This window comes from Taudactylus pleione, unplaced genomic scaffold (assembly GCF_031769625.1).
Source record: "Taudactylus pleione unplaced genomic scaffold, aTauple2 ptg000314l, whole genome shotgun sequence".
Classification (NCBI taxonomy): Eukaryota; Metazoa; Chordata; class Amphibia; order Anura; family Myobatrachidae; genus Taudactylus; species Taudactylus pleione.
In genome coordinates, this window is record NW_028284715.1 from 12,215,746 (window position 1) to 12,243,328 (window position 27,583).

Consider the following 27,583-nt stretch of genomic DNA (forward strand, 5'->3'; position numbering starts at 1 on the left):
GTACAGAAACATAGCACAGAGGTTTAGTGTTACAGCAAGGACAAAACAAACCAAAAAAACCAGTGAACAATGGGCCTGATTCAGAGCCGGGTGCTCTTTGAGAGCGCTCGCTCTGAATCAGGGTGTCCCTGGTTTTTTTTTTTTGTTTGTTTGTTTTTTAAAGACGGCCTCCTGGCCGCTCGCTAAGCTGTGGGAGACCACCCACAGCTTTAGCGAGTGGCCAGGTGATGGTCGCGATGGTCACGACCATCGGGGCTTGCGACGAGACCCTTGTGGTAGGGTCTCGTTCCCGCAAGCCCCAGTGAGCTTTCGGCTCTAATAGAGCCGGAAGCTCACCCACTAACATGATGATGTCATGACTCGTCATGACCCCATTGACTCGTGATGTCAGTGGGGCAGCCCCCAAACGGCAGGCGTTCTTTCGGGAACGTCTCCATTTGGCCAGCCACCCCCCCTGCCCGCCTCCAAAACGGGGCAAGCTGTCAATCACAATTGAACGCTGCCCCGCTTTGGTGCAAGACCCGTAGCGACGGAGTGCCTGTTGCTGGCCGAGTCTTGCGCACGCCGAAGCCGGCTCAGGCGTGCGCATGCGCAGTGGGGGACCATCGACCCGCTTGCAAGCGCTGTGCACTCGCGAGCGGGTCTGAATGAGGCCCATAGTGAACAGGGACAATGAACTTACTGCAGGGGTAGTGCAGCCATTTAGAGTAGTAAATTCAACAGGTTATACAACCCACTTTGGGCACACTACATAGGTTACCCTAGGGTGGACTAAGCAACGCCTAGAAGATATAATGCAAAATGGGGAAGTTGCAGTGTGCTAAAGATAGAAGCAAAGCCCTTAAATAACAATCAGTTCCAAGTATTTTTCATCCCACCCTCCCACCCAGTGTTGCCTGCAGACACTCACTATTGTACGGCTCTGCAGCCCTTCGGCTCAGAGCTGGCAGAAACCAGCGGGACCCAGGTACACCCATCTACTGTTCGGAGAAGTCTGGCCAGAAGTGGTCTTCATGAAAGAATTGCGGCCAAAAGCCATACCTTCGACGTGGAAACAAGGCCAAGCCACTCAACTATGCACGAAAACATAGGAACAGGGGTGCAGAAAAATGACAGCAGGTGCTCTGGACTGATGATTCACAAGTTGAAATATTTCTCTGTAACAAGAAGGCAGTTTGCTTGTCGAAGGGCTGGAGAGCGGTACAATAATAAGTGTCTGCCAGCAACAGGGAAGCATGGTTGAGGTTCCATGCAAATTTGGGGCTGCATTTCGACAAATGGATTTGGGGATTTGGTCAGGATTAATGGTATCCTCAGTGCTGAGAAATACAGGCAGATACTTATCCATCATGCAATACCAACAGGGAGGCGTCTGATTGACTCCAAATTTATTCTGCAGCAGGACAACGACCCCAAACATACAGCCAATGTCACTAAGAACTATCTTCAATGTAAAGAAGAACAAGGAATCCTCAAAGTGATGATATGGTCTCTACAGTGCCCTGATCTCAACATCATCAAGTCTGTCGGGGATTACATGAAGAGACAGAAGGATATGAGCAAGCCTACATCCACAGTAGATCTGTGGTTAGTTCTCCAAGATGTTTGGAACAACCTCCCTGCCGAGTTCCTTCAAAAACTGTGTGCAAATGTACCTAGAAGAATTGATGCTGTTTTGAAAACAAAGGATGGTCACACCAAACATTGATTTGATTTCTCTTCTGTTCATTCACTTTGCATTTTGTTAATTGATAAAAATAAACTATTAACACTTCTATTTTTGAAAGCATTCTTACTTTGTAGCATTTTTTTCACACCTGCCTAGAACTTTCGCACATTACAGCTATAATATATATATAAAAAAATCAGAAAACTCAGCACTCACCATTGTTAAATCACTCACAATAATGTTTAAATAAATAATGGGGTTTTAGTTCATGGATTGATCAATGCATTTAAGCCTGCAGCCCACATCACGGGACCCCACTTCTTGTTATATACATACATACATACACACACACACACACATTCATATATTTTATATATATATATATATATATATACATATACGTACACATATATATATATATATATACATACATACACACAAACACACACACAAACACACATATACACACGGTAAAAATATAAAAATTCAAAACAAACATTTAAAAATGTATAATAGAAAATAAACTTCAGATTCCTTCCAGTATCATACTTTATTCTTTTATATAACTGGTTTATTGGGTTGATCTAGAACAATTATGGGAAGAAATGGGAAGCGCATAACTAGGGGAAAAATGTTTTAATGTTCCTGTTTCCCCACTGGGCTGTTATGTACCAAGAGTGCCGGCAACGTAACACTTTGAAGATTTTCTCAGAATTAATTTCTGAGAAACCAAAGATGCATATGGAAGTTTATACAAAACCAAGAACGGGGCTACTGGTTCCCAGATGTTACAGCCAATGCTACAACATGCTACATTATACAAATATAGTTCAGATTTCATCCAAATTACTAAAACGTTTCACTGAAGAGTGCATGAAAATATTTTGTACTGTAGTTATTATGGAATGGGAGAAACAAATTGGTACCTTTTCTAGGGTGCACTGAAAAGGGAGCCAAGCAGTTACAATTTTAGTGAAATTTCTGCCTTTTGTGAAAGCCGCTTGTCACGGTGAAACGCCTTAAGGATAAACTATCTAGCATTTGCAAAGTATCTATTGTGTACACTTATACATGTGGACCTGCTGGATATGCACTTTTAAAGAATTGACTTATTGTTGGGGAGACAGATTATGATGGCTCAAAAACTCAACAGACCATAGGCTTTATTAATCAGCTTGTCTGCGATTTAGCCACTGCGTCCCGAGAGGCTCTCAAATTATATTGCATTGCAAACATACCTCAAGCAAAGTGTGGACTACACAACACTAACCGCTGAGCCGTAACTTCATTAATAAGGATGCTCACCACAGAGCCAGGAGAGAGCCTGATTGTGGAGCCGACGAACATAGACAGTATATAGCTGGCAGGAACAGCGGGTCCCACTGTACACATCTATATATACTCCCGCATCCAAGATTTTGCCCGTGCTGCTTCCTACCTATGGAATGCTCTCCCTCTCAGACTCTCCACTTGTCTACAAATCTTCAAACGGGCTCTCAAGACCCACTACTTCATCAAGGCCTTCCAGCTCTCATCCTAACCCACCTCATGCTCTTTCCTCCCTATCCTCCCCTTCTGTGTCACGCCTGTCTGTCTGCCCCTGCGCTTTAGAATGTCAGCTCTCACGAGCAGGGACCTCTTCCCTCATGTGCTTCTCTTTACATTTTCTTTGACTCTTTACTCCCCATATGGGCACCTAACACGTGACTGACAACTCCTGGCTGCTTATTATGAGTGCTTTAATCGCTATTGCAGCAATGTATATAAACCGTGTCCTTGTCCTGCACTGTAATGTACTGTAAGTTACTTGTTTCGTGTTCACTTATTAGTTCTATGTAAGGCACTGCAGAACACTTGTGGCGCCATATAAAGGATGATAATAATAATAATAATAATAATACATAGTAAATCGTACTGGCTTTTTATGGACTTCAATTCCCATATGTTTACATAGATTCATCTGATCTATTATTAGCTGGTCACTAAATGTGATTGTATTTTATTTTATTTGTGTGGTTGTATTTTATTATTTGTGTGTTATTATTATTATTGTAATACCAATAGCCCATTTCTATTTTTGGTTGCATATTAAATGTTTTTTATACTTTATCGAGTGGTTGAGATATTTGTGTCTGCCGCGCTTTTCCACCATTCCCTATTTAGTTACAATTTTAGCGAAGCAAGTCACAGAAAAAAATCTTGCACCAAGCTGTGGTATAGGAGCTGACCAGGGTGCTGAATATGTGAGAAAGCATCTGAAACTGAGGCTTGGAATGAAGCAGGTCACAGAAATAAACTGTTGCGTTGTGTGAGTGAATGACTGTTGCAGGGCCGAGAGCTGTGCTCTGATTTGCTCTCTGAAACAGTGAGAGCTAATCAGAGATAACAATGTGTCCTGTTGTGTAGCAGCAGCCTAGAGAGGGGAGTCAGGGACTGAGCAGGGTCACGCCTGAGGCAGACAAAGTAAGAGACAGCCTCCAACGAACTCATAAAGATGCCCTGATGGAGACACAGTGGCCAGGAAGGAGCCGGAGGGGGGGGGGGGGGTGGTATGGCTATAAGGAATAATAATAATAATAATAATAATAATAATAAAAAACATGGAAACACCATCTAATGGATTTACATTCGATGATGGCAAACATCAGACCGCCACCACCATATGGTAAAAACGCTACTGTAGGATCAAAAAATATAGATGTTGGTAATCATCTGATTCCAATGTTCATCCCTACCCTGAACCTGCAGGCAGACTCCGGCCACCTAATAATATAAATGAACAGCGCTGTGGATATTAAATAAGCTGCACATGTGCCCACATAAACATAAATTGAACACAATTTATTATACACATATACTAATCACTAAAAAATATAAATAAAAAATACATTTTCAAATGCTAATATAACTGTGACACAACATTTAAAATCATATCAGTTATCTGAAATATAGTGTCAACAGGTGCAGTAATTGCAACAATAATTGCAAAGCTGAAAAAATGTATATAAAACATCCACAGCCCCAGCTTTAATAAAAGTTCATATGAATGGCTAAATGTATAACCTAACAGCCGCGTCCAGCTGTAGGAATTCATTCTTTGTTAAATATCCGATGATGAGTCAATATGCCAGTTCCATAGGCTCACTGTTTTCCCCAAAATAATATACAGCCACCTTGTAAAAGTGTTCGTATGACACTTCGTTTAAGTACCGGGCCAGTGCAATTTCAAATAGAATAAACACAAACCTCCAGCACCTCCTTGTGGAGCTGCCTCTTTCGCTCGGCGCTTTTAGTACTTAGAAGAAAAGTCTCTTGTACGTCCGAATGCCGGCACCCGCTGTCCGCTATTGGTCAAGCGGCATCTCCAGTATAAGAGACGGCGTGGAATGCTTCTCGGATTCATGGTCCTCTCAATCTCCTTCTCACTGCAGAGGGAGCGTGTAGCGGGTGAAATGACAGGCAGCTCACGGAGTGTGGCACTAGCAGCGGAGTCCGTACAAAGAACTTGTCATACATGAACCGTGCATTGTGCTGTGTTAGACTTTCAAAGCCCTAACGCATTGCTTACCATTAGGGATTTCTTCCACTCCTTCACCAAGAAGTGCTCCCCTCTCCAACATAATATCCCCGCTCAGTCGCACACACTAGGTGAACAGGAGGCACCTCCCATGGAAGTCAGCGCTGTTCTCAGACAGGTACACCATGGTGAGGTACATTGTACAAAGAGGACATTGCTCATCACCATGTTCGGCAGCTGTGGAGGGGTGCGCATGGAGACAGCGGAAATATGCAGAGGTGCCCCAGACCCGGGGACATGGTGCTGATAATGCTTATGGTAGCTGCAATACAGATCTCAATCATGATCCTCCTGCCCATCCCAGCACATGCCAGTGGCCGTGCCCCAGTCGGCTACGGGGGCAGCACAGTGGAGATTATGTTGACACTGGTGAGATGCAGGGGGCAGGAGAGAGAAGCAGGATGATGTGCTGCCCTGAAATGCAGGAGACTTCAAAACTAAAAATGATATCACACTCACAATATGAAAGCTTGTGTGAACAGCATATCTGACACAAACAGCTGGAAACCAGTAAGATGTAAATGGTTCCACGTCTGAGGCTCTAACGCGTTTCTTACAAATGGATGAAATGATAACACTTTTGGGTGAAGATTTCCAAGTGTGCAAAAACGAACATGCTCATACAGTACAGGATTATATTGGCCACAGCAGACTGACCAAGGGAGTGAGGGTAACATTAAAATGTTTACGACAGATGAGAGCTGTGTCCTTGATAGATTCTACACAATAAAAATAAATAAAATATATGTAGCACATTTTTGCAGCATCATTTACTTATTGTTGGTGTTGTGCTGTATAGGTTCCCTTAATATTATCAGATTTCATGTGAGAGGACGAGGCCCATGTAACATTGTGAAGGGACATAGATCCTTCAGTATCTAAGGTCCTACACTGTAACAAAATTCCCTCTATATCAGGACGCCTATCTGGCAACCTGCCCCATCCCAAACAACCTCTTCACTGTAGGAGCCTTGTAGGGAGCATGGCAAAACCAGGACCGTTATTTGCATAAGTATTGTGAGCTTCAATCAGAATTCTGTTATTTAGATGTATCACCAGCAAAGAGAATACACAGTAATGAAAAGGCCAGGAGGCCATCGCACAACGCAGTGTGGGAATTACTTGTGGGGAGATTTAGTAAATTAAGAGCGCGCTACTAAGGGGAGATTTTAAGAGAGTTGCCGGAGGTTTTTTGAGTCTGTGTTTGATCTGCAGTCAGTGAAAGGAGGAGAACGGGCAAGATGGCAACAGGCAAGATGAACACATTACAGAGATGGTAAACTGCGCATTGGCTAAGAACTAAGGAATTACAGTGGGTCATTGAATTGAAATATTAATGTATGTAGGAGACCAGACCACTATAAGCTATATAACACAGTGACACTGGATACACCGGTTTTATACAGCATGATGTACCATAGAAAACGGATTTCTTGTTAATATTAACCACATTTACATGTATTAGCACTTTTTAATTAAGGTGCCGTATATTCGCAAATACTCCAATTAAAAGGAGTTTTTTGTCATCAGTAACGCCCGCTTTTAAATGGATCATGTGAATCCAATGGCTTTGAGCTGACGGAGCAGGAATTCCTGCTTATAAAGAAGAACCCTGGCAAGCTATTGTGAGGTTCTGGTTTTGTTGTGGGCCCGGGGTGGTGATAGGAGCAGACACTGAAGCAGGTTTAAATGAAAATGTGGAACTTTTAATGAGTGGTTTGGTAGACATGAATATGACAAAAAACTAAAGTCCAGATGTAGCACTAAGTGCACTTGGGAGCAGTGGTGAAGTAATGGAAGAAAATCCAGTTAGTGACCAACAATGGGAACTCTCCAGGTAATGACTGGTTAATAGAAAATGTCCAGGTAGTAGCAGACAATGGGAACTGTCCAGGTAATGACTGGTTAATAGAGAAAATGTCCAGGTAATGACAGGCAGGGAAAATCAGGTGTAGTGGTTGAAATGAAGAATGCAGGCTGAGGAAGAATCATCCAGCAGAGTGTCAGTGGAGGCAAGGTGCAGGGTGAACAGCAGACTTAGGTTCTCAGGCAAGGGGAAGGTGATGGAGGATGCAGGGTAGTCCAGTGGGGTTGGAGAAGACAAGCAGGCAGGCAGGTAGCGTTTCACAGGAACAGATGGTGAGCACAGGGAACTCTCTCAGCTATGCTGAGAAACACGTTGCACTGGCAATGAAGTGAGGCTCTGAACCTCCCTAAATACCAAGTGCTGTGCCGTGACTGGCCAGAGAGAGCATGTGACAAACCAGGATTGGGCGAATAGGTCACATGACCGGAGGCAAGATGGCGGCGCCCATGCCGGAGCGGAACGGAAGCACCACCAGGCCTCACCAGCCCAAAGTGACAACATGCCGGCACAGAACCAAGCACAGCCAACGCCCCTCGCCAAACACCAGCGCCACTGCCAGACGCCCCCGCCATAGTGACCTCACAGGTAATACCAGTCGACCACCATGCTGAGAAACTCTGGTCGTGACAGCTATGCTGTATATGAAGTTAGTGACCGGTCATGTGCAGGAAGAAAGTGGACAAAGAAACATAGTGAAGGGAAAAAAATATAGGGCCTGATTCACGGATGTACGCAATTCCGATATTTACGCAGCTGTGCGCTTGTCGTAAATGTGCATGTACCAAGGCACATTACCGTAACTGCTTACGACGACTTTTTACTCGAAGTACGATTGACCGTCAGGGGGTGTTAGGGGGAGGTAAACTGGGAGTGGTGGCAAAGAACGCAAGTGTGTCACGACTGTTTCCGGGGTGTGTCGCAGCCTGCGTCTGCAATACTGTACACAGCGAAAGTGTCTCCAGCGTCTCAGTTGCCGCGTCCATTCTGAGTAGCCGTACGGAGTCACTTAGATCTGTGATAATCAAATGATCCGCGGCAGAGGCTGCGCCTTTATACACAGATGCTTGGATCTGCAAAGCTGCAGACGGGCAGCGCAATACATTCCTCTGCATCTGCGACATTTGCATATTTTATGCACAGCAGCTGCATACGGGAGGTTGCAGCTGCAATAGTATCAGCGTACATCTCTGAATCAAGCCCATCATTTACAGGCTGAGAGTACACTGTAGGTAGTAGGCGATGGGGAATGGCAGCAGGATGGGTTAAATGATGGAGAATGTCTACCACAGCCTGCATATCTGCTGCCAATCAGACAGAAGCACATAGAGATGATTATGTTGGGAAAATATGTATTACTCGCAGAGTCGGTGGCAGCTGAAAGAAAAAGGAAACAATTATGTTTTCACACACGGGCAGAAACAGAAGGAGACGATTAGCCTGTGTCGTTTGCCTGCGCTTTTATCTGTCTACCGTGATCAATGTCACTTTGTCCAGGAATAAGCAGCTCTTCTCTCCACCACATCTCCCAGCATATTCTTTCAATGAAGACTGAAATCACAATGTGAGAACCACAAGTAAATGTCACCTGCATCCTAGGAAAATCTAGTTACCAAGGATTCCAATCCCGGGATTGCGATTAGAGGAAAAAGTAGTAACAAAATGCAAGACTTTCTCCACATATGAGGTTTTCATTTGTTTGCTACAAAAGAGTAAAAAAGAACAAACTCGACAACTATAAGGCCCCCGGGCAGGAGGTTCCCATCCCTGTGGTTCAATGTCTTCTCCTCTTCAGATTGCTGTGAGGTCTCTGCTGGCCACCATTTTGTTTCATTGAGCCTGTATAATCTCTGCTGTGGATGCCCTTGGTGAGATCATACCTGCATCTCCTGGGCTGGATTACTCTCTGTTTCCTGTGATAGTGACTAGAAAATCTAAGGCTTCAGCTGCTGCTAAGCTGGAATATTTTGCGAGATCTACAACTTTGCAGGATCCTGGTCCATCCCACGCAGATGCTCAATCCTATACTGCAGCTTTGCTGACTATTCTACCGGAGTTTGAAACCCTGCACTCCAAATGGAACAATTTTTGTGAGCTATTACAGATTCTTAAAAATGGGTCATGGATCGCATAGGTCCATATTGATTTGTCCTTGATGCATCGAGAAATGCAAAAAATGAGGGATCGAATTAGTGAGATGGAAAATCATATATCTACGTTGGAAGATGCTGCCTCTCTAGTTCCGACTCGTTTGACTTCTTTGGAGACTCAAAAGAAGGCCTGTCAACAGAAATGAGTGGATATTGGACTGCCTGAAAAGGTTTGGATCCTTGTTCTCCCCTTTGGGGTAATATTGCTCTTTGTGAGTTGCTTCGCTTGGAATGTAGTTCTTTGTGGTTGGCTTATAGCATTACCACTTTGGTCACATTTATAGAGAGGACACTTTGTGTTCCTTCACTCAACTTGGTTCTGACTTTGTTCTTCCCAAAACTATGTTTTATAGGTTTTAGTAGATTTGCCATGCATGGAAGGGGGGGGGGATTCTGGTTCTAGCAGAGTTGCCTCTGTGTGCTTTGATACATACAGTACCCTTCCATTAAAGAAACATATTTCATATATATGTACTCTCTCTTTGTCTGTGAAGGAGACTCTCCATAAGGCGGTGATGTTAACCTCATGGTACAATTTAGTTACGCTCTCTTCTGGTTGTCCTCCGTTTTGAGTTATCACTTTTTATTCCCCTAGGTATAATACCTTTTGATATATATGTTTCTGCATGTTGTGTTGGATTGCATGTGGTTCTCTCACTCCATTTGAATGTTCCTATTACACATTTTGAACATATATTTATATCTAATTATTAAGGTTTTTGTCCTGTATGTGTATTTCCTCTATTTTGATACATATGTTTGTATGTAATATGTAGTTCACCAATAAAAAAATATATATAAAAAAAACCAAACATATTTGCTGTATTTATTTATCCCTTAGGGCAGCTATTGACTGAGGTGGTTTACAAATGCTACGAGCCAACTGGAAAGTCGACCTGGGTGCCCTGTTAGATGAGGACTGGAGCTTTGTTTTGGGCTCTCCTTCGAATGGCCACAGCGTATGTCAGGCAGATTCAGGTGTATATCCTTCATTGGATGCCAGTGCATTTGGGGAAACTTGGGAGGATGGCTTCCACATCCTGATGTAAATGTAACAAGCCTGACACTGGCATCTAGCATTTTCACTGGTCTTGCCCTATGGTTCCTTCCTTTTGATTCAGTATATTGGGCTGTGTGGCCAATTCTGGGGTAAGGATGCCCTTGTCCTCTCCGAAGCAATGTATTTTTTGAGCTGGGCTGAATTATATTTACAAACTTACGTTTTATTCTCTTTACCCTAGCTAAAGTTTGCATTGATAGGACTTGAATGTCTGCAAGTCCTCAACTCTACTCTCCTGGATAGGCATGGACAGTTCAACTGTGTCTCACCAATAGTTCATGAACACTAACAGCAATTTGATAGAACCTGGTCCCTTTGGCAATCTACAAGATACACTCTGGATTTACAGTCATCCCATTGTTAATTTTCATATTGTTGTCTTGTGGGTGTTCCTGCAGCTTCTAACTCTTTACTGGCTTCTATGTGAGGGTTATCATTTTGAGGATGCCACTCTGTATTTAGCTCTCTTTATACCTGTTTAGCTATCTCATGTCAGTATTTGTCTTACTGGTCTTTTTTTTTTACATATACTATTGTCAACACTATGGCCCGTATTCAATTTGAAGCATTAAGTCCGGGTCCGCGTTAAGTTACCGCCGATGACGTCATTATCGCCTGTTTTGGTTTTCCTCCGTATTCAATTTGACAGACCTTCCGCCTAGGCGGAATGTCAATGCAATGTAATAGGCGGTATAGTATCCCCTATGAATGGCAGGCAAAAAAAAGTGCGGAATTGAGGTTTTGGGGTGCAACGTTTCGGGAATCCCCCTACAGCCTTCAGACAGCCCCCCAAAGGTAATGTGGGTCAAACAAAAATAAAAAAAAACTTAAGGACACCCCAAAAATTGACTTTGAAAAAGGGGGTGAAAAAAAAAATGTTGGGGTACAAAGTTAATAACTAGCGAACTTGAGTCTGGGTGGTCCCCAAGTATGCCCCAGGTGTTTTTTTGATTGCAGGTGTTTGCGGCAGGTGGACTTTTCATGATTTTTCAACTTCACTTTAGCAACTTTTAAATATGCTGACCCCCATTTTCAAGTACCCCAAATTTGCTGGGATAAGTCATTTTCTGGAAAAAATACTCCTAAATACTATTCTGCATCATGTATAGAAAAACGCTATTTAGCAGCTATTGAGCCCATTTAAAAACACCAAATACCTTCAGCAAGCCAAATCGGAGGGAACCATAGTGAACCCCCATGTCAGAGAATCATTTGGGGGGTGACAGGCTGATTTCCCCAAAAATGACAGTACTTTCCGCTTGTTACAGTATCGCCGGGTGCCGTTTACGCCTACTTTCAAATTGAATACGGGGTAAAATGTGCACGGCCGCGATACTTTAACGCCTACAAAACAGGCAAAGTCGGCGTTAAGTCCGGGCCGCGTTAATGCGGCTCGGCTCAAATTGAATTCGGGTCTGTGTGTGTTCACCATATGTTTTCATTCTTATGTACTTCTGTTTGTTTTTTTATATGCAAAAATATTTTTAACAAATATACTTGATTAAAACAAATATGTAAAGGATATGTTCATTGTAAACTCTCACAAGCAGAGCCCTCTCCCCTCATGTGCTTTTCCTTCCTTCACTTATTGCTGCTTATTTGAGCATTATGACTGCCAATGCAGCAAGGTTTATAAACCTTGTAGTCCTAGTCTGTAATACTGGGTACACACTAGACAGTTTTATGAACGATTTGGCCGATTCTGCATCGGAATGACAAATCGTTCATATCGTCCTGGACAGGTCAGGATTTACTTTTATGTTTTGTGGTACTTCTAAATCAAGCTGCAGAAACTTGTACCAAGGCCCTAGACTGGTGTACTACTACCTGGCTAATGCATGACAAGTGCAACTGTCTGCCCCAGACGGTACCCTTACCAGAAGAGATAGAGATAGATAGATATATATAGATATATAGATATATGTATATATAGATATATGTATATATAGATATATATATATATATAGATAGATATATAGATAGATATATATATAGATATATATATATAGATATATAGATATATATATATATATATAGTTCGTTATTCTAGCTACTAGTGTTAGGGGCCGTTGGCCAGACTACTTTGCCGTTTTTGCGGTGGATACAAGAGGTGACGTTATTCAATATGCAATGGAAACCTTTTCTCCACTTCCACTTTAATAAGGACAACCTGCCCCGGCTGCAGTATCACCCGAGTGAATGATACGCTGAGGTATTGATGAGTCGGTTCAAAGAAAAACAGTCACTCATTAGTGAACGACTCAGACCGACCAATGGAATCCCGGATTTAAAGTTCAGAAACCCAAGTTTTCAAGGTGCCAAAAGTAACCCTAGTAGTAACATTCCCATAAACACCCTTCTAGGAGCAAAAGTATTTCCCCTGTGATATTAGCTGCCATTATTAGTGTTTCTATAATTCAAATTAATTTTCATTTATCATTATGTTGCTCTCTTTATCTGTGTCTTTTTTCCCCCCCACCTACAAGCACTATGAAAAACCTTAAATACATAATTTACAATGGAGCGATGTGCATTTCTACAATATGGCAGTCTTGGTCTTAAATAGAGGAGTTATCATAAATTAAATAGTTTAATACTAAAAAAAGAGTTAAAATGTCTTCAGAACAAGTCCCCAGCTGAACTATCATCTCCGCAGGATTTAAAATTTTGTCTTGGAAAAGGTGTTTCCTATCCCGGAAGAAGAAGCATGACATAATCTCTGCATCATTTCATTTCAGGACCATGTCAGCAATCAATTATCTACAATAATTGGCATTGTCATGTTGGGCAGCTGCTGTATCTGTAAGCTGTTAAAAACAGATGTATTTCGACCCATCCCTCATCTTGAACCCTGATTCTACAGGACCAAATTTTTGATCAAAGTTAAACGGTGCCTGTAATCATTTAAAACACAAATGGGTGAAAAACTGAACTTCCAGTAGACTATAATTACAATTGTCCACATTGTTTTATTTTGGGTACCATCTTTAATCATTGTCCCATTTCACTAAGTGATGCTGCAACAGATCAGCACATTGGAAGACTACAAACAAATGCACAATACTTACATGATTTAGCCCAGGAATGCAGGGTTTATATACGCTATCAATCAGGCTTCTGGAAGCTGTTTTCTTAATGTTTTGGACGGATGCTGCCCATGACTTGTGTATACAAACATCAAATAGTGATCATTTATATATATATATATATATATATATATATATATATATATACACACATACATACATACACACACGATATATATATATATACGCACACACATACATACATTATACATATATATATATATATATATATACACATACATACATACACACACACACACACACTCATATTTTCAATGTTAAGTGAACATTAAAATATATTTTATTTAAATAAAGATGTTAATCATCCACCACTAGACCCCCTTTCATTATTATATGATACTGACTGGATGGAAGGAGGTTAATAGAATAGCAATAGCAGAAGTAATTCTAACTTGTAGGCAGGAAAACACAACTCATCTATACTATTAGTATAAGAAAGCTGTGTCTGTTGGTTTGTTTAAATTTGGCGCAAAAACTAATGAACAGATTTTCATGAAAACTTCATCATTTTGTAGTGGAAACACCTAGAAATATGCTGAACTTTGTCTCATCTCGATCCATCGAGTTAAACAACAAACACAAATGTATTCAAATGTGAGAGATAGGTGTGGCACCATGCGCGCGGACAGTAAGGGGTAGGAGGAGAGGTGCTTTGGGCCAGTGCACTGGAATAGGATCGGCTACATAGCAGTCTGTGCACAGGGCACACAGTGACATTGGTGTGAGTGGAGGGTGAATAGGAGAGATTACATAGCAGTCTGTGCACAGGGCACACAGTGACATTGGTGTGAGTGGTGGGTGAATAGGATAGGTTACATAGCAGTCTGTGCACAGGGCACACAGTGACATTGGTGTGAGTGGTGGGTGAATAGGAGAGGTTACATAGCAGTCTGTGCACAGGGCAGACAGTGATATTGGTCTGAGTGGTGGGTGAATAGGATAGGTTACATATTACATAGCAGTCTGTGGACAGGGCACACAATGACATTGGTGTGAGTGGTGGGTGAATAGAATAGGTTACATAGCAGTCTGTGCACAGGGCACACAGTGACATAGGTGTGAGTGGTAGGTGAATAGGATAGGTTCCATAGCAGTCTGTGCACAGGGCACACAGTGACATTGGTGTGAGTGGTGGGTGAATAGAATAGGTTACATAGCAGTCTGTGCACAGGGCACACAGTGACATAGGTGTGAGTGGTAGGTGAATAGGATAGGTTCCATAGCAGTCTGTGCACAGGGCACACAGTGACATTGGTGTGAGTGGTGGGTGAATAGGAGAGGTTACATAGCAGTCTGTGCACAGGGCACACAGTGACAATGGTGTGAGTGGAGGGTGAATAGGAGAGATTACATAGCAGTCTGTGCACAGGACACACAGTGACATAGGTGTGAGTGGTGGGTGAAGGCGCTGCTGCCACCAGTCTGTAGAGCGCTGCTGGTTACATGTGTTACTCCTACGAAAGGTCCCCTATGCCAAGCAATACAGCTAGAACACCTCAAACTAAAAAAAAAAATGTTGGAAGAAGCGACTTCATCGTGGGCAATAGCTAGTAAGGAATAAGCTAAATAATGGTTTACTATGGTATATGGAGAGGTAGGAGAATTGGAAAACTGATGATGTTCCTTTAGAAAGTCCATAGAGAGGAAATAACGTTCACAAAGTCAGCTCACAGCAGATCGTATTGGCTGCACTCACCGGGCATGTTGACAACGTTGTCCTTCGTGTGGCTGGGAGGATCTTCTGTGCTGCCGTCTCTTGTGTTTCCTATTTCACCATAATAAAGAGCGATCCCCAGCTGCATTATTCGGATGAACATCGGGAGTTGCTGATCAGTGAGGGAGAGTTTCAGACTATCGACCATTGTGTGAATCTAAGCCAGACAGAAAACAGTATGATCAGTGGCGCACGGAGTCTTATGACATCCCAATGTTGGCATAGAGTATGGTGGATTTACTGATAGAAAGAGGTTGTAGTAACTGAGTGGTAAGATAATGGTTTTTGATGCACTTTGGCTAGTGAAAGATCATATTATACCAATATTTCAAATGTGGAGTCAATAGGACTATGAGATAGACATACTGTTATGGTGCATATACACGGAGCGATCAGACACAGATAACGATATCGCTGTCTGATCGTCCTGCACCCTCCTGGTGTGCTGGATGATCAATATCGATCATCCAGCACACCACCGATGACTATAGCGACCCGCGATCAAAAATCGCGGGTCCCTATAGTAATCTGGTCAATATCGACCAGGTTGGCCTCCATGCACGGACGATATCGTTCTCCAAATGTGCCAGCGCATCACAGGTCATTGGGCACTGAAAAATGCACGATATGAACGATAACTATATTATCGATATCGTTATCATTCATATCGTCCATTTAATCGTACCGTGTGTACGCACCATAAGGTAGAGAGCAGAATCAAGGGCTATTTTATGACCACAGGTTTGGGAAATCGAGAAGACTGTAATAAGGGAGATTTGAGCGGAGGGGATTAGAATGGGAGCGGGAAATTGTTGGGCTCTGTTTTTGGCAATTTTGAGCTTTAGGCAACATTGGGACATAAATGCAGAAGTCACAGAAAAACATTTGATCATAAGGGAGAGGAGAAGAGGAAGATTGTGATTTTATTTCCACACTGCGCTGGAGTGATGTCACTAGTTCCTTGTGGAGGGTTAAGGCTGCAACCTCAGGAATATAGGCGCAGAAAAGAAAAACGGCTCCACTGTACATGAGTGACTGCTTTATTTTAATGACCAAAATTCTAGCCATAGAAAACAAGTCATTTTTCAATCAGACGCAGGAGGGAGCTCAATTAGCAGCGACAACGCAAAAACTGTTTGCGCGTAAAGTTTTCGCACCTATTGCACATTTCGCTTATCACGCCTCTGCATCCGTCTTCCACGCAAATCAATTGCAAAAGTCGCGATGCTGCATTCGCGCGTATAAACTTGCTGCTTTTACCCGCGATAAGTATAGGTAACAATGGGGGAATCTGCCAGTACCCAACAAAAAACCCAAAGTGATATAGAATAAGTGTATTAGTGGCCCTAATAAAAGGATTTGGTGTTCTTAAATTATGTCAAATGGCTGGTATATGCATTTTACTAAAACAGTTAAATAATATTAGAAAGCAAGTGGTTTTGGGAAAGATAAATGTCCTACTTAAATTGAGGGGGCATAGAAATTACTAAAAGTACATATTTGTGTCATTTAAAGACACTTTAAAAAAAAAAAAAAGCTACAAAATACACCTCTAACACCCACCTGCAATCTTACACATACCTTCCCCATTCATACCATATAACTGTCCTATTCATATAGCACCCCCATATAACGGTCCCATTCATATAGCAGCCCCATATAACTGTCCCATTCATATAGCACCCCCATTCATATAGCACCCCCATATAACGGTCCCATTCATATATCACCTCCATATAATGGTCCCATTCATATAGCACCCCCATATAACAGTCCCATTCATATAGCACCCCCATATAACAGTCCCATTCATATAGCACCCCCATATAACAGTCCCATTCATATAGCACCCCCATATAACAGTCCCATTCATATAGCACCCCCATATAACAGTCCCATTCATATAGCACCCCCATATAACGGTCCCATTCATATAGCAGCCCCATATAACTGTCCCATTCATATAGCACCCCCATTCATATAGCACCCCCATATAACGGTCCCATTCATATATCACCTCCATATAATGGTCCCATTCATATAGCACCCCCATATAACAGTCCCATTCATATAGCAGCCCCATATAACTGTCCCATTCATATAGCACCCCCATTCATATAGCACCCCCATATAACGGTCCCATTCATATATCACCTCCATATAATGGTCCCATTCATATAGCACCCCCATATAACAGTCCCATTCATATAGCACCCCCATATAACAGTCCCATTCATATATCACCTCCATATAATGGTCCCATTCATATAGCACCTCCATATAATGGTCCCATTCATATAGCACCCCCATATAACAGTCCCATTCATATAGCACCCCCATATAACGGTCCCATTCATATATCACCTCCATATAATGGTCCCATTCATATAGCACCCCCATATAACAGTCCCATTCATATAGCACCCCCATATAACAGTCCCATTCATATAGCACCCCCATATAACAGTCCCATTCATATAGCACCCCCATATAACAGTCCCATTCATATAGCACCCCCATATAACAGTCCCATTCATATAGCACCCCCATATAACGGTCCCATTCATATAGCAGCCCCATATAACTGTCCCATTCATATAGCACCCCCATTCATATAGCACCCCCATATAACGGTCCCATTCATATATCACCTCCATATAATGGTCCCATTCATATAGCACCCCCATATAACAGTCCCATTCATATAGCAGCCCCATATAACTGTCCCATTCATATAGCACCCCCATTCATATAGCACCCCCATATAACGGTCCCATTCATATATCACCTCCATATAATGGTCCCATTCATATAGCACCCCCATATAACAGTCCCATTCATATAGCACCCCCATATAACAGTCCCATTCATATAGCACCCCCATATAACAGTCCCATTCATATAGCACCCCCATATAACAGTCCCATTCATATAGCACCCCCATATAACAGTCCCATTCATATAGCACCCCCATATAACTGTCCCATTCATATAGCACCCCCATTTAACTGTCCCATTCATATAGCACTCCCATATAACTGTCCCATTCATATAGCACCCCCATATAACGGTTCCATTCATATAGCACCCCCATATAACGGTCCCATTCATATAGCACCCCAATCTAAGTATCCCACATCAATTGACCTATTTTTCAGCACTTTGTACTTTGTCACCCCAAAAATGAGATCATTACGGTCCAAAATGGGCTACGGTTTTGCACAACTTTACACCTACTAAGGAGGTGGTGAAAACTTTTTGCGGCAAATGGCATGGGGAATTCGCACACGTGAAAAGTCGCGGCTAATAGGACGATAAGCCGCGGAAAAGCGGCTTATCGTGGCTAATTGAATTCCCCCCAACAAGCTATTATTCAAAGGACGTTTTAACGGTTACAGTCGCTGGCGGACGTTGGAGCAACCAGAGAAATCTTTGTGAATATGGGAACATGCAAATCCAATGTAGATTGCACCTCAGTCAAAATCTGAGACAAGACCTTAGTTCTGCCAGCTACTTGCAAACCATTGCCCCAATTATTTAGGGGGCAAATCCTATACGGGATACAATTATTTTTTTCATGCAAATTAGAAAACATTGCTGAATTACAATGGTATAGTGATGCTTCTCCCGCTTGAATAGCGAACCATTATTCACAAAAATATTCAGAGAATTATGAGACTTCATCCTTGTATGGGAATAAAGTATAATGCATCCAGGAACAATATTAAAGACCCATATACTTCAGTAAAGGTAAAAACAGTAACCTATGTAATAACATCGATGGTCATGCAGCTTTAATATAAACAGGTCTGCAAGAAATTACCTTGATTACAGCAGGCATCTTGGAATTAAGGCTGTCGTATGTAAAGTGCAGGCGGGTTCTGAATGAGCACTTGTAAAGCAGCGGGTCCTGATAAAACTCTATTTTCCCGCTCGCGTTTCTCTTGTCCAGACAAACCGTGCAATCCGAAAAGTTTATAACTTTCCTCAGGACCAGTTCAGAGGCTGGAACACAAGCACATCAAATCTGTTATGACGTTTCCCATACATGAAATTGTTCTGTAGTTCAGACTGTAAACCTATAGCAGGAAGCAAGCGTTGGCGTTTAACGGCGGAGCAAAACAAAGTCAAATTATAGACAGAGGCCATACAGCGCAAAGCAACTTTATAAAAGACAGGTACTGTAGTAATGACACAGAAAACAAAGGACTAAGAATACCAGCCACAACTTACCAGATATATCCATGAACGCTCTGTCCCAGAACTCATCCACGGTGTAACACTCTGCACAGGTGATGTTGACGGACAGAACGATATCATCCTCAACGTACTTTAAGATCAGGTTATTTACCACGATGTTCACATTATTCACAACACGCAGAATTAAACTCTGAACATAGCCTACAGAAAATAAAATTAAAAATGTTGCATGCTCCATTTTTGCTTTTACAACTTTTTTTTTTATTATTATTTTATTTTTTATTTTACAGTTTTTCAACTAAAGTAGAAAAAAACATCACAAATTTCAAGTTGGTAATAATCTTTCTTTGATTAAAAAACAAACAAAAAAAAAACGGACATTATAAGCAAAAATAAACCCACGGCTTCAAAAAAATAAGAAAGCCTTCGTAATTTATTTATCTTTATACGACACCAAAATATTACAAAACAATTCACAGAATATCTGTTGGTTCATATCGCACAGTGATAATCTGTGATGCTTGTAAATTCCAATCGTGTTGGATGTTGGAGTGATTTAGTGAGAAAGATAAACTGTAATGCAGAGCAAAGCAGAGAGGGTAGATGATCTCCCCAACTGAACTTGTAAGCTTATTTTGGTGCCTGGGACATGAGGAGACAGAGTGACTTATCCAAGGTCACAAGAAGCCAACATTGGGAAACAAACTGGGATCTCCAGCAAGACTCTCAGGGTTATTAGAAGTTATTTTAAGATCATACTTCCAGTGCTCTAGGCTTATTCCTTCATATGCTACTAGCTGAACAGTTCCATAGTTTTACAAAAAATCTTTAAAAAAAATGATAATTTGTAAAGAACTATCATGATCTGAAACGATTTACCGATTTATTACATGGGAGGTCCATGGGGCAAATTTACTGGTATCCTGATGGAAGATCGACAATACACAGGTCGACCGTTAATAGGTTGATACCAGATGGTTGACGAGATTAAAAGGTTGACAGGTAGAAAAGGACGACGTGCAAATGGTCAACATCGTTTTTTTTAATTATTTTTTAAGTTAGTGTTAAGGGTTTGGGACTTTGGGGAGGTTTAAAGTTAGGCTGTTGGAGGGGATAGTTATGGTTAGGCACTACGGGGAGAGTTAGGCTAGGGTTAGGTTTAGGCAATAGGGGGAGTGTTATGCACCAGGGCTTAGGCACTAGGCCAGTGTTCCCAAACTTTTTTGAACCGCGGCGCCCTAGTACATCAATTTTTTTTCACAGCACCCTTAAGCCCAAAGTTTGTTATTGATAAATTCAGAAACAAATGCAGTGAAGAAGTAGTAAAGTGAAGTAAATTGTGCTTCTCTGTCATCCTTTGGTTCATTTATGTAGTGGGTGACAGGTTTGCGCTTCTGTTTGTCCACATATTTACATTACATTGATCATAAATAATTTGATTTGGTGCTGGACCAACCTGAGGCACCCTTGCAAGTGTCCCGAGGCATCCCAGGGTGCCGCGGCGCACAGTTTGGGAACCACTGCACTAGGTGGAGGATTAGAGTTAAATCACAGAAAAAAAAAATGTTTGTGTTGTGTCGAGGATTTTTAGGGGATACTCCCCTTTCTGTGTTTCTGTTCAGTATGACCCCTCCTTTTCATGCACCTGAAGAGTATTGCCAAATTGATTTGAGCAGCTTCCATTTTGCTGTTTGGAGAGGCATGAATGAGCCAGCATTTGGAGGGCATGCAGGCTCTTGTAGTGCTAATTGGAGTTCCTAGGGGTGACTCCCAGGTAAGCTGGCTCTCAAGTTGGATGTATTTCTGTAAGTGCCTTTATCATGAGGCCTTACAATTGATAATTACATGGCCCAAAAGTGGGCACTATTATCATGTAGTGTAGGATCTGCCGGTATCAGAGAAGCCGTGAAGTTGCCATGTACTTATAAATACATGCAACAAATATCTCTGAATTTCTATTACCATATAGTTTTCATGTATTGTTGCAGGTACAATTTAGTGTGCTGGAGAATTTTTAGGGGATACTCCCCTTTCTGTTTAGTATGATTCCCTCCTTTTCATGCACCTGAAGAGTATTGCCAAATTGATTTGAACAGCTTCCATTTTATTTTTGCTTTCTACCTTTTTAACCTTTTTAAACCTGTCAATCTATTGACTGTTAATCTACTATACCACACCCAATTTACCAAAGGCCGATTTTAATTGATAAATCAATCTTGTGTTTCAGGGCTAAATCGCACATTTACTAACAAACAATTTTTTTAATATAGATTTTTAATTGTTAGTAAATGTGCGATTTATCCCCTGAAACGCGACATCGATTGAATCAGCGCAGACTCCTGGTGCATCACATCACGACTAAGGGCCATATTCAATTAGGGTGCGAAAAGCCGTTATCGGCTACATTTTCACTTATCCCCATATTCAATTACAAAGACTTTTCGCAGGTGCGAAAAGACTTTGTAAAAAAAAAAAAAAAACGGGGATACGAGTAAGAGAGTGCAGATTTGGGGTGCAGAGTAAAAAAAAAAAATAAAAAAAGTACCCTGCAGCCCTTGGAATGTCCCCTTAAAGTTATCTGTGTCAAAATTTTTTTTTTACAAATTAGCATAGGACACCCCCAAAAAAGTGGATTCGGTTTGGGGGCGAAAAAAAAAAGTTGGGGGACAAACTTAAAAACTAGCAATATAGCCTCCGGGGGGTCCCCATGTATGCGGCAGGTGTTTTCTTGAATGCGTGTGGTTGTGGCAGGTGGATTTTTGAAGAGTTTAGAAAATTCACTTTAGGGACTTCAAAATATGCTTGCACCCATTTTCATGTACCCCAAATTTGATGGGACTAGTTGTTTTGTAAAAAAAAAAAAAGTTTATAAATGCTATTCTTAACCACTTCTTTAAAGACGCATAAAAGCACCTACCGACACCGTTTAAGAACCCCAAATACCTTCAGCAGGCCAAATCGGCGGTACCCATAGTGATCCCCCATGTCGGACTTTTCGCCTCTAATGGAATATGACCACAAGACACATTTTCGGGCCAAAAAGACCCCCGGCACTAGCAAAGTCGTACAGCACCTGCAGCAAATATGTATGCACATACCAAGTATATGTGGGGGGCACTGATTCATCAGGATTAACGTTGGGGGTGGGGGGGGGGTGTAATCCCATAGACATTTCAGACTGCTTTAAAGACTAGTATATTCACCAAATCCACCCTGATTTGGGAAGATTAGGAATATAAATGGAAATATTAATAGTGGCATGATACGACCAGTTCATTAGCATATAGAAGAGAAGGTGTAAATGAAAATGTTTAGATTACCTATATATTTGAATAAGAGCGATTTGGAAATTAGAGTGTGTAACCACCGCAATGTTTGCGTTTGAGGTATAGGTTTATGTCATAGCCTGCGAGTTAGTCCATATGTTTAAAACAACAAGAATTTGTTCCAAATCAGAAAAATAAAGTTACTATCTCAGCCTTTACAGAGAATGCAATCCGTGCTGCAAGTGCCTCTACCTCATGTGCATGGAACGCCATCTTGATCGTGAGGCAAGCGGTAGAGTACAATTGGCAGCAAAATAAGCAAAACAAAACAGTTATAATAACCTTTAATAGGTTTTTACCCATCTCAATGATAATAGAAGCTTTACAGCACATGCAGCTCCTTCTGGCCAGCGTAAGACCCCCCCAATGCCTCTCCAACGACACCATGGCTGGATTAAGGTCCACATAGCTTGGGGCTGAACAAGATCAAGGGCCTAGTATGAGAAGCGGAGAAGCTGTGACCAGTTCTGCATGGGTGTGGCCAGTGCCATGTGGGCGTGTACACACCCTACACTGTCAGCCCCAATGTCTCCCTAAATATGTAAAAGTATAAAAACTGCATCATTTTGTGAGGGGAAAAATAGATAAAATAATGTAAATACTTATGGATTAATGGACGAGCGTATGACCAACTGTACAGCTGACTATTATTATGCTAAAGGGGCCTATCCATTACCCAACTTTGTGAACTCTCTGACCAAAACCAGGTTTTGGTCGCAATGATTACAAAGTCGGATAATGGCTAGCCGGCAAGGACCAGCGATGCGCGTGCACGCTGGGTCCTTGCCGTCCCTGACTATCTACTGGTTTGGCATATTCAGAGATAGGAGATCAGGCTCCTTCACTGAATGACGTTCAGTGAACGCCATTCAGTGCGGGCACCGCACCTCGGCGACCTGAAGGTCTGACTGCTAGACGTTCAGTCTTTCAGGTTGCCTAGTGGATAGGCCCCTTAACAGGATGATGGGTCTATTTTTATGTGAGTAAATTGTTAATGTTTTCATTCATCTCTGCATCATGACCTGCTGCTTGCAAACACACAATGTGGCGGCTTTGCGTGCAACTCTAAATCAGGTCCATTGTGCAATAAATTCATAGAGAACGTCACAGGAAACCAAACTCATCTTTCTCGATTTAGAAAGACGAAAAAAAATTGAAGGAAAATTAAAAAAAAAAAAAAAAACAGCTCAGCTGTTTGTTGAATTTTTCTTTTTCTCATTATGTAGAAAGTTTGCATTTACAAAATGAAATTTCTGGCAAAAAGTACATCTATAAATATCATCCTGTTTGCTCATCGCTGCTGCAGAACGCACAACTGTGTGACTGAAGTAGTCAAGTAACAATTTTCTGTCCAAGGCATTAGCTGTGATTTAGGAAGTGCTGCAGGTTTTATTTTTCAACTTTTATTCAACTTTGAGTCCTTTTTTCCCCCCAAAGGATAACTATTGCTAGGGGTGGGAAACATGTTTTAGGATAATTTATTATCAAGCCTCGGGTCTCTGCAGCTGCCTCACGCGTTACCAGTCCTGACTGTGATCTGTATGTCCATTCTAACTGCAAGATACTAATGTGTGACCATACCAGGGGCATGATTTAAAAGGTTGTTGTTTTTGTTTTTTAATGGCCTTACTTAGGTTGAGGGTTTTACCCCTCAGACTCCCCCCCCCCAATCAAAAGTATTTATATCTCATATTTTATTTTCATCGATCTTAGATACAATCCACACATTCACATTTTCTACCGAGTATCTAAAAAAAGGAATAACAAACACTGCAGGGTAAAGCGTGATCTTTACTTCAATATGTATTTAATTGGTCTAAAATAAAATAAAAATTCCTATAACAAAATTGGGAATTCCCAGTCAAGGAGTAATTAAAGATGGATGGAAATTGCAGAACTTAATGAATGAAATTATTATGTTTTTACATTTTTGTTAATTGTATAAAACTACGTAATGACTCAGTTCAGATTAATGTACTCCCAATTTACATGGGAGCTAGCTGGCTGCATGTCAGAACAGTAGGGTGAGATTAGGAAGGCTCATTCATATAGCGCGCCAGGGGGCCAATCGGAAGTTGCAAGCAAGTTGGCAGCGATTACACTCACACTGCATGTACAGGACTAAATGTGGGCATTCACCTGTAAGCGGAGATGTACGTATCCATGCGACTACAACACCTCTTTTCTTGGTGCAATGAATGTGTCCTAAACAGAATCACAACCCAGCATAGTTGCAATTCTGTCTACAATCCTCCATTAAACATAGTCAATGTGCAAATGCTCCGCTACCACCCAGGTTGACCCATTCATACAACTGAGACGTGCGCGACTCTGAAACGCCTGTAGATGAGTACGCTCACCTCTGAAGCATGAGCGGATTACATGCAACTCCTCATCAGCCCTACTGTGTGGGTTACCCACACTGAGCGTATATAACCGTATTGAAAATACAGCAGGCATTTGGATCAATGATGAATGTAAGGCTTACCTGATCCGCTACAACTTTAAGATGTTAAAAAGAAAACTGCTACGTTATAATAATACTCAATCGTTATTGAAACGTTCAATTTAGTGTTATGCCTTTTAGAAAAAGAGCCTCTTCTCTACCAAAATAAAGTCACACTTTAAGATCATGACAGTGCTAGTTTAGAAAAGTAGTTTCACGCACCAACAACAGTAATTCCAAAACATCTCTCGTATCAGCGCCTTACATCAGACATTAAATTCCTTCCTTAGTCAACGGTTTAGTTATTCAATACTTCTTGACGAGTGTTTTAACCACTGAGCAGATGTTGGTTTTCCTAATCCTGGATCTCCTCATGGACTCCTAAAACAAAAATCGCTCTCTTTCTGCATTCACTACCCAGCAGTACGAAACATGTCGTTTTAATACCATCAAAAAGATAAATGTATTACCTAATTTATTAAACCACCCTCGAATAAACAATACTCAACTCAAGCAAGAAGAATAAGTAATACCATGCATACAAAGAGAAAGAGATCGATCAAAATGATCAGTTAGCCAAACTATCACTGTAATACTGTAAACTGGGAAACTGAAAGCCTTGAGTATATTTGCTGTGCAAAAAAAGAATGAATACATAAACAAGTAAATAAAGCAGACATCAAAAGAAAATAAAAGTGCATAAGTTCAGGACAGCCATGGCGTGTCAAGTGCAAATATATAGATATAGTCCAGTCTGCGTATAATGGGGTAGGAGCATTTAAGTGTTTACTTGACCTGCTCTCCTAGTGATATGACCCATACGACTTGACACTAAGGATGTTAGAGTAATTTATTGCTTCGGTTACTACAACATAAGCAACTGAAATCTAATACCCGATTTCCTTCTGGTTTTAGCTATAAAATTACAACAGCAACTGGTAAACTAGGACGGTGTGACGGAGTCAAAGAGCGGCAGCTCCAACGTGAATGGACTAATGAAGATCACCACTCAAATGTGCTTAATTAAACATATATGAATAAAAAAAAAAAAATTTCCACTGAAGCGTCCCAGATAGCCCAGGAGATAATCGAATCAGCTTTTTCTATACACTCACTCTTCCTGGGTGTCATTATCAGAAGAAGCGACCATTAACCAGTTGAAGCAGGGGTGTAGCAAAAATATAAAAATTAAATATAAAGTAAAAATCAAATTGAAAATATAAATAAATAAAAATGTCAGTGCAGATGATGGCTTACTATCATTCTTCCTGCAAACTGCTGCTCGGAGCCAGATTTCCAAACCAATACCTCTTTTAGGTTTTAATATATTTTATTTATGTAGTGCCTGTGTACTCGATGTGGTTTAGGTATAATTTGTCAGCATTCATTTTGTCTACATGAGAGTGTCGATATGGCGGTAATGTCGACATTAACAGTGTCGATAATCATCATGTAGACACTGATGAAATGTTGACATAATAGAATTGGCCATGGTGGCCCAGTGGTCAACTGGTCCTGCTGGCAGAGGTGTCCAGTGGTCACTTACCGGGTTCCGTTGGCAGTGGTCACATTCCGGGTCCAGTGGCAGTGATGTGTCCAGTGGTCACTTACCGGGTCCCAATTGCAGTAGTGTGTCTGGTGGCAGCTTCCTGGTGCCAGCGGTCATATGACCATAAGATCCAGCAGATTCATCTACTGCACCAGCGACTTGATAAGTACAGCCCCCCTATCGCTAACCATCCTCTTTAATGCCCAACCCTAAACCCCCCCCCACCCTGTAGACTAACCCTAACCTCCCCGCACCGCCCGTAGCCTAACCCTCACTTCCGCCTAGTGCCCAAACCTAACACTCCCGTTCCGCAGCCAAAACTGAACGGCAACATTCTGACAATGTTGGCATTAGACATGTCAACATTCCGAGAATGTCAAAATATTTATATGCAACATGTTGACACATAACTGTTGATATTGCGTTGTTGACATTATGAATGTCGACCTAGTGAGTACACCCCTTTGATATCGCTGCTAGTTTGGGAATTTGATTTTTTTTCAGACTCTTATCAGTTTATGCTCCAGAGGAGCTGAATATCCCAACCACCAGAGCTAAATCATTTATACGTAAATTGGCCTCAATCTAAGTTACCGCAGCACCCGGATGAAACCAGCGCAATCCCAATGAGACCATATCAAGTGCAGAGATATTTAGTACAGCACCCTGCTTAATAAAGTATTCCATTCAGTCAAACTTTTCAAGCCACTGGGATTACTCCTGCCTCTCTAGCAGCCCATCAAGTGGTGGAACCAATGGGTGTAAGAAGAGACCGCTGGAACGTAGGCTCCATATTGCAGTTATTTCTGCTACTTGTTCAGCTGCCGCAGTAAGTAAAGGTCACGCGTAGAAATAAATCGCAAGTCAGAGAATACGGTTCAATTAGGGCCCACAATAAATCACATGAAAAAGACCAGAGAA

The 27,583-nt window shown here is 41.7% G+C and overlaps 1 protein-coding gene across 6 annotated transcripts in view; it reads right to left on the bottom strand.

Moving 5' to 3' along the window:
• The window catches only part of VPS13B (vacuolar protein sorting 13 homolog B), a 1,086,122-nt gene that overhangs the window by 975,248 nt on the left and 83,291 nt on the right, over positions 1-27,583 (bottom strand). For all 6 annotated transcript variants that reach the window (XR_015869381.1, XM_088442693.1, XM_088442694.1 and 3 more), the window contains exons 5-7: positions 19,375-19,542; positions 18,965-19,146; positions 15,124-15,298 (exon numbers count right to left, since the gene is read on the bottom strand). Coding sequence is in view for 5 of the 6 variants with exons in the window: in XM_088442693.1 (XP_088298819.1) it covers positions 15,124-15,298; positions 18,965-19,146; positions 19,375-19,542 (525 nt within the window). In the remaining variant the exon portion in view is untranslated. The remainder of the gene's footprint in view (positions 1-15,123; positions 15,299-18,964; positions 19,147-19,374; positions 19,543-27,583) is intronic.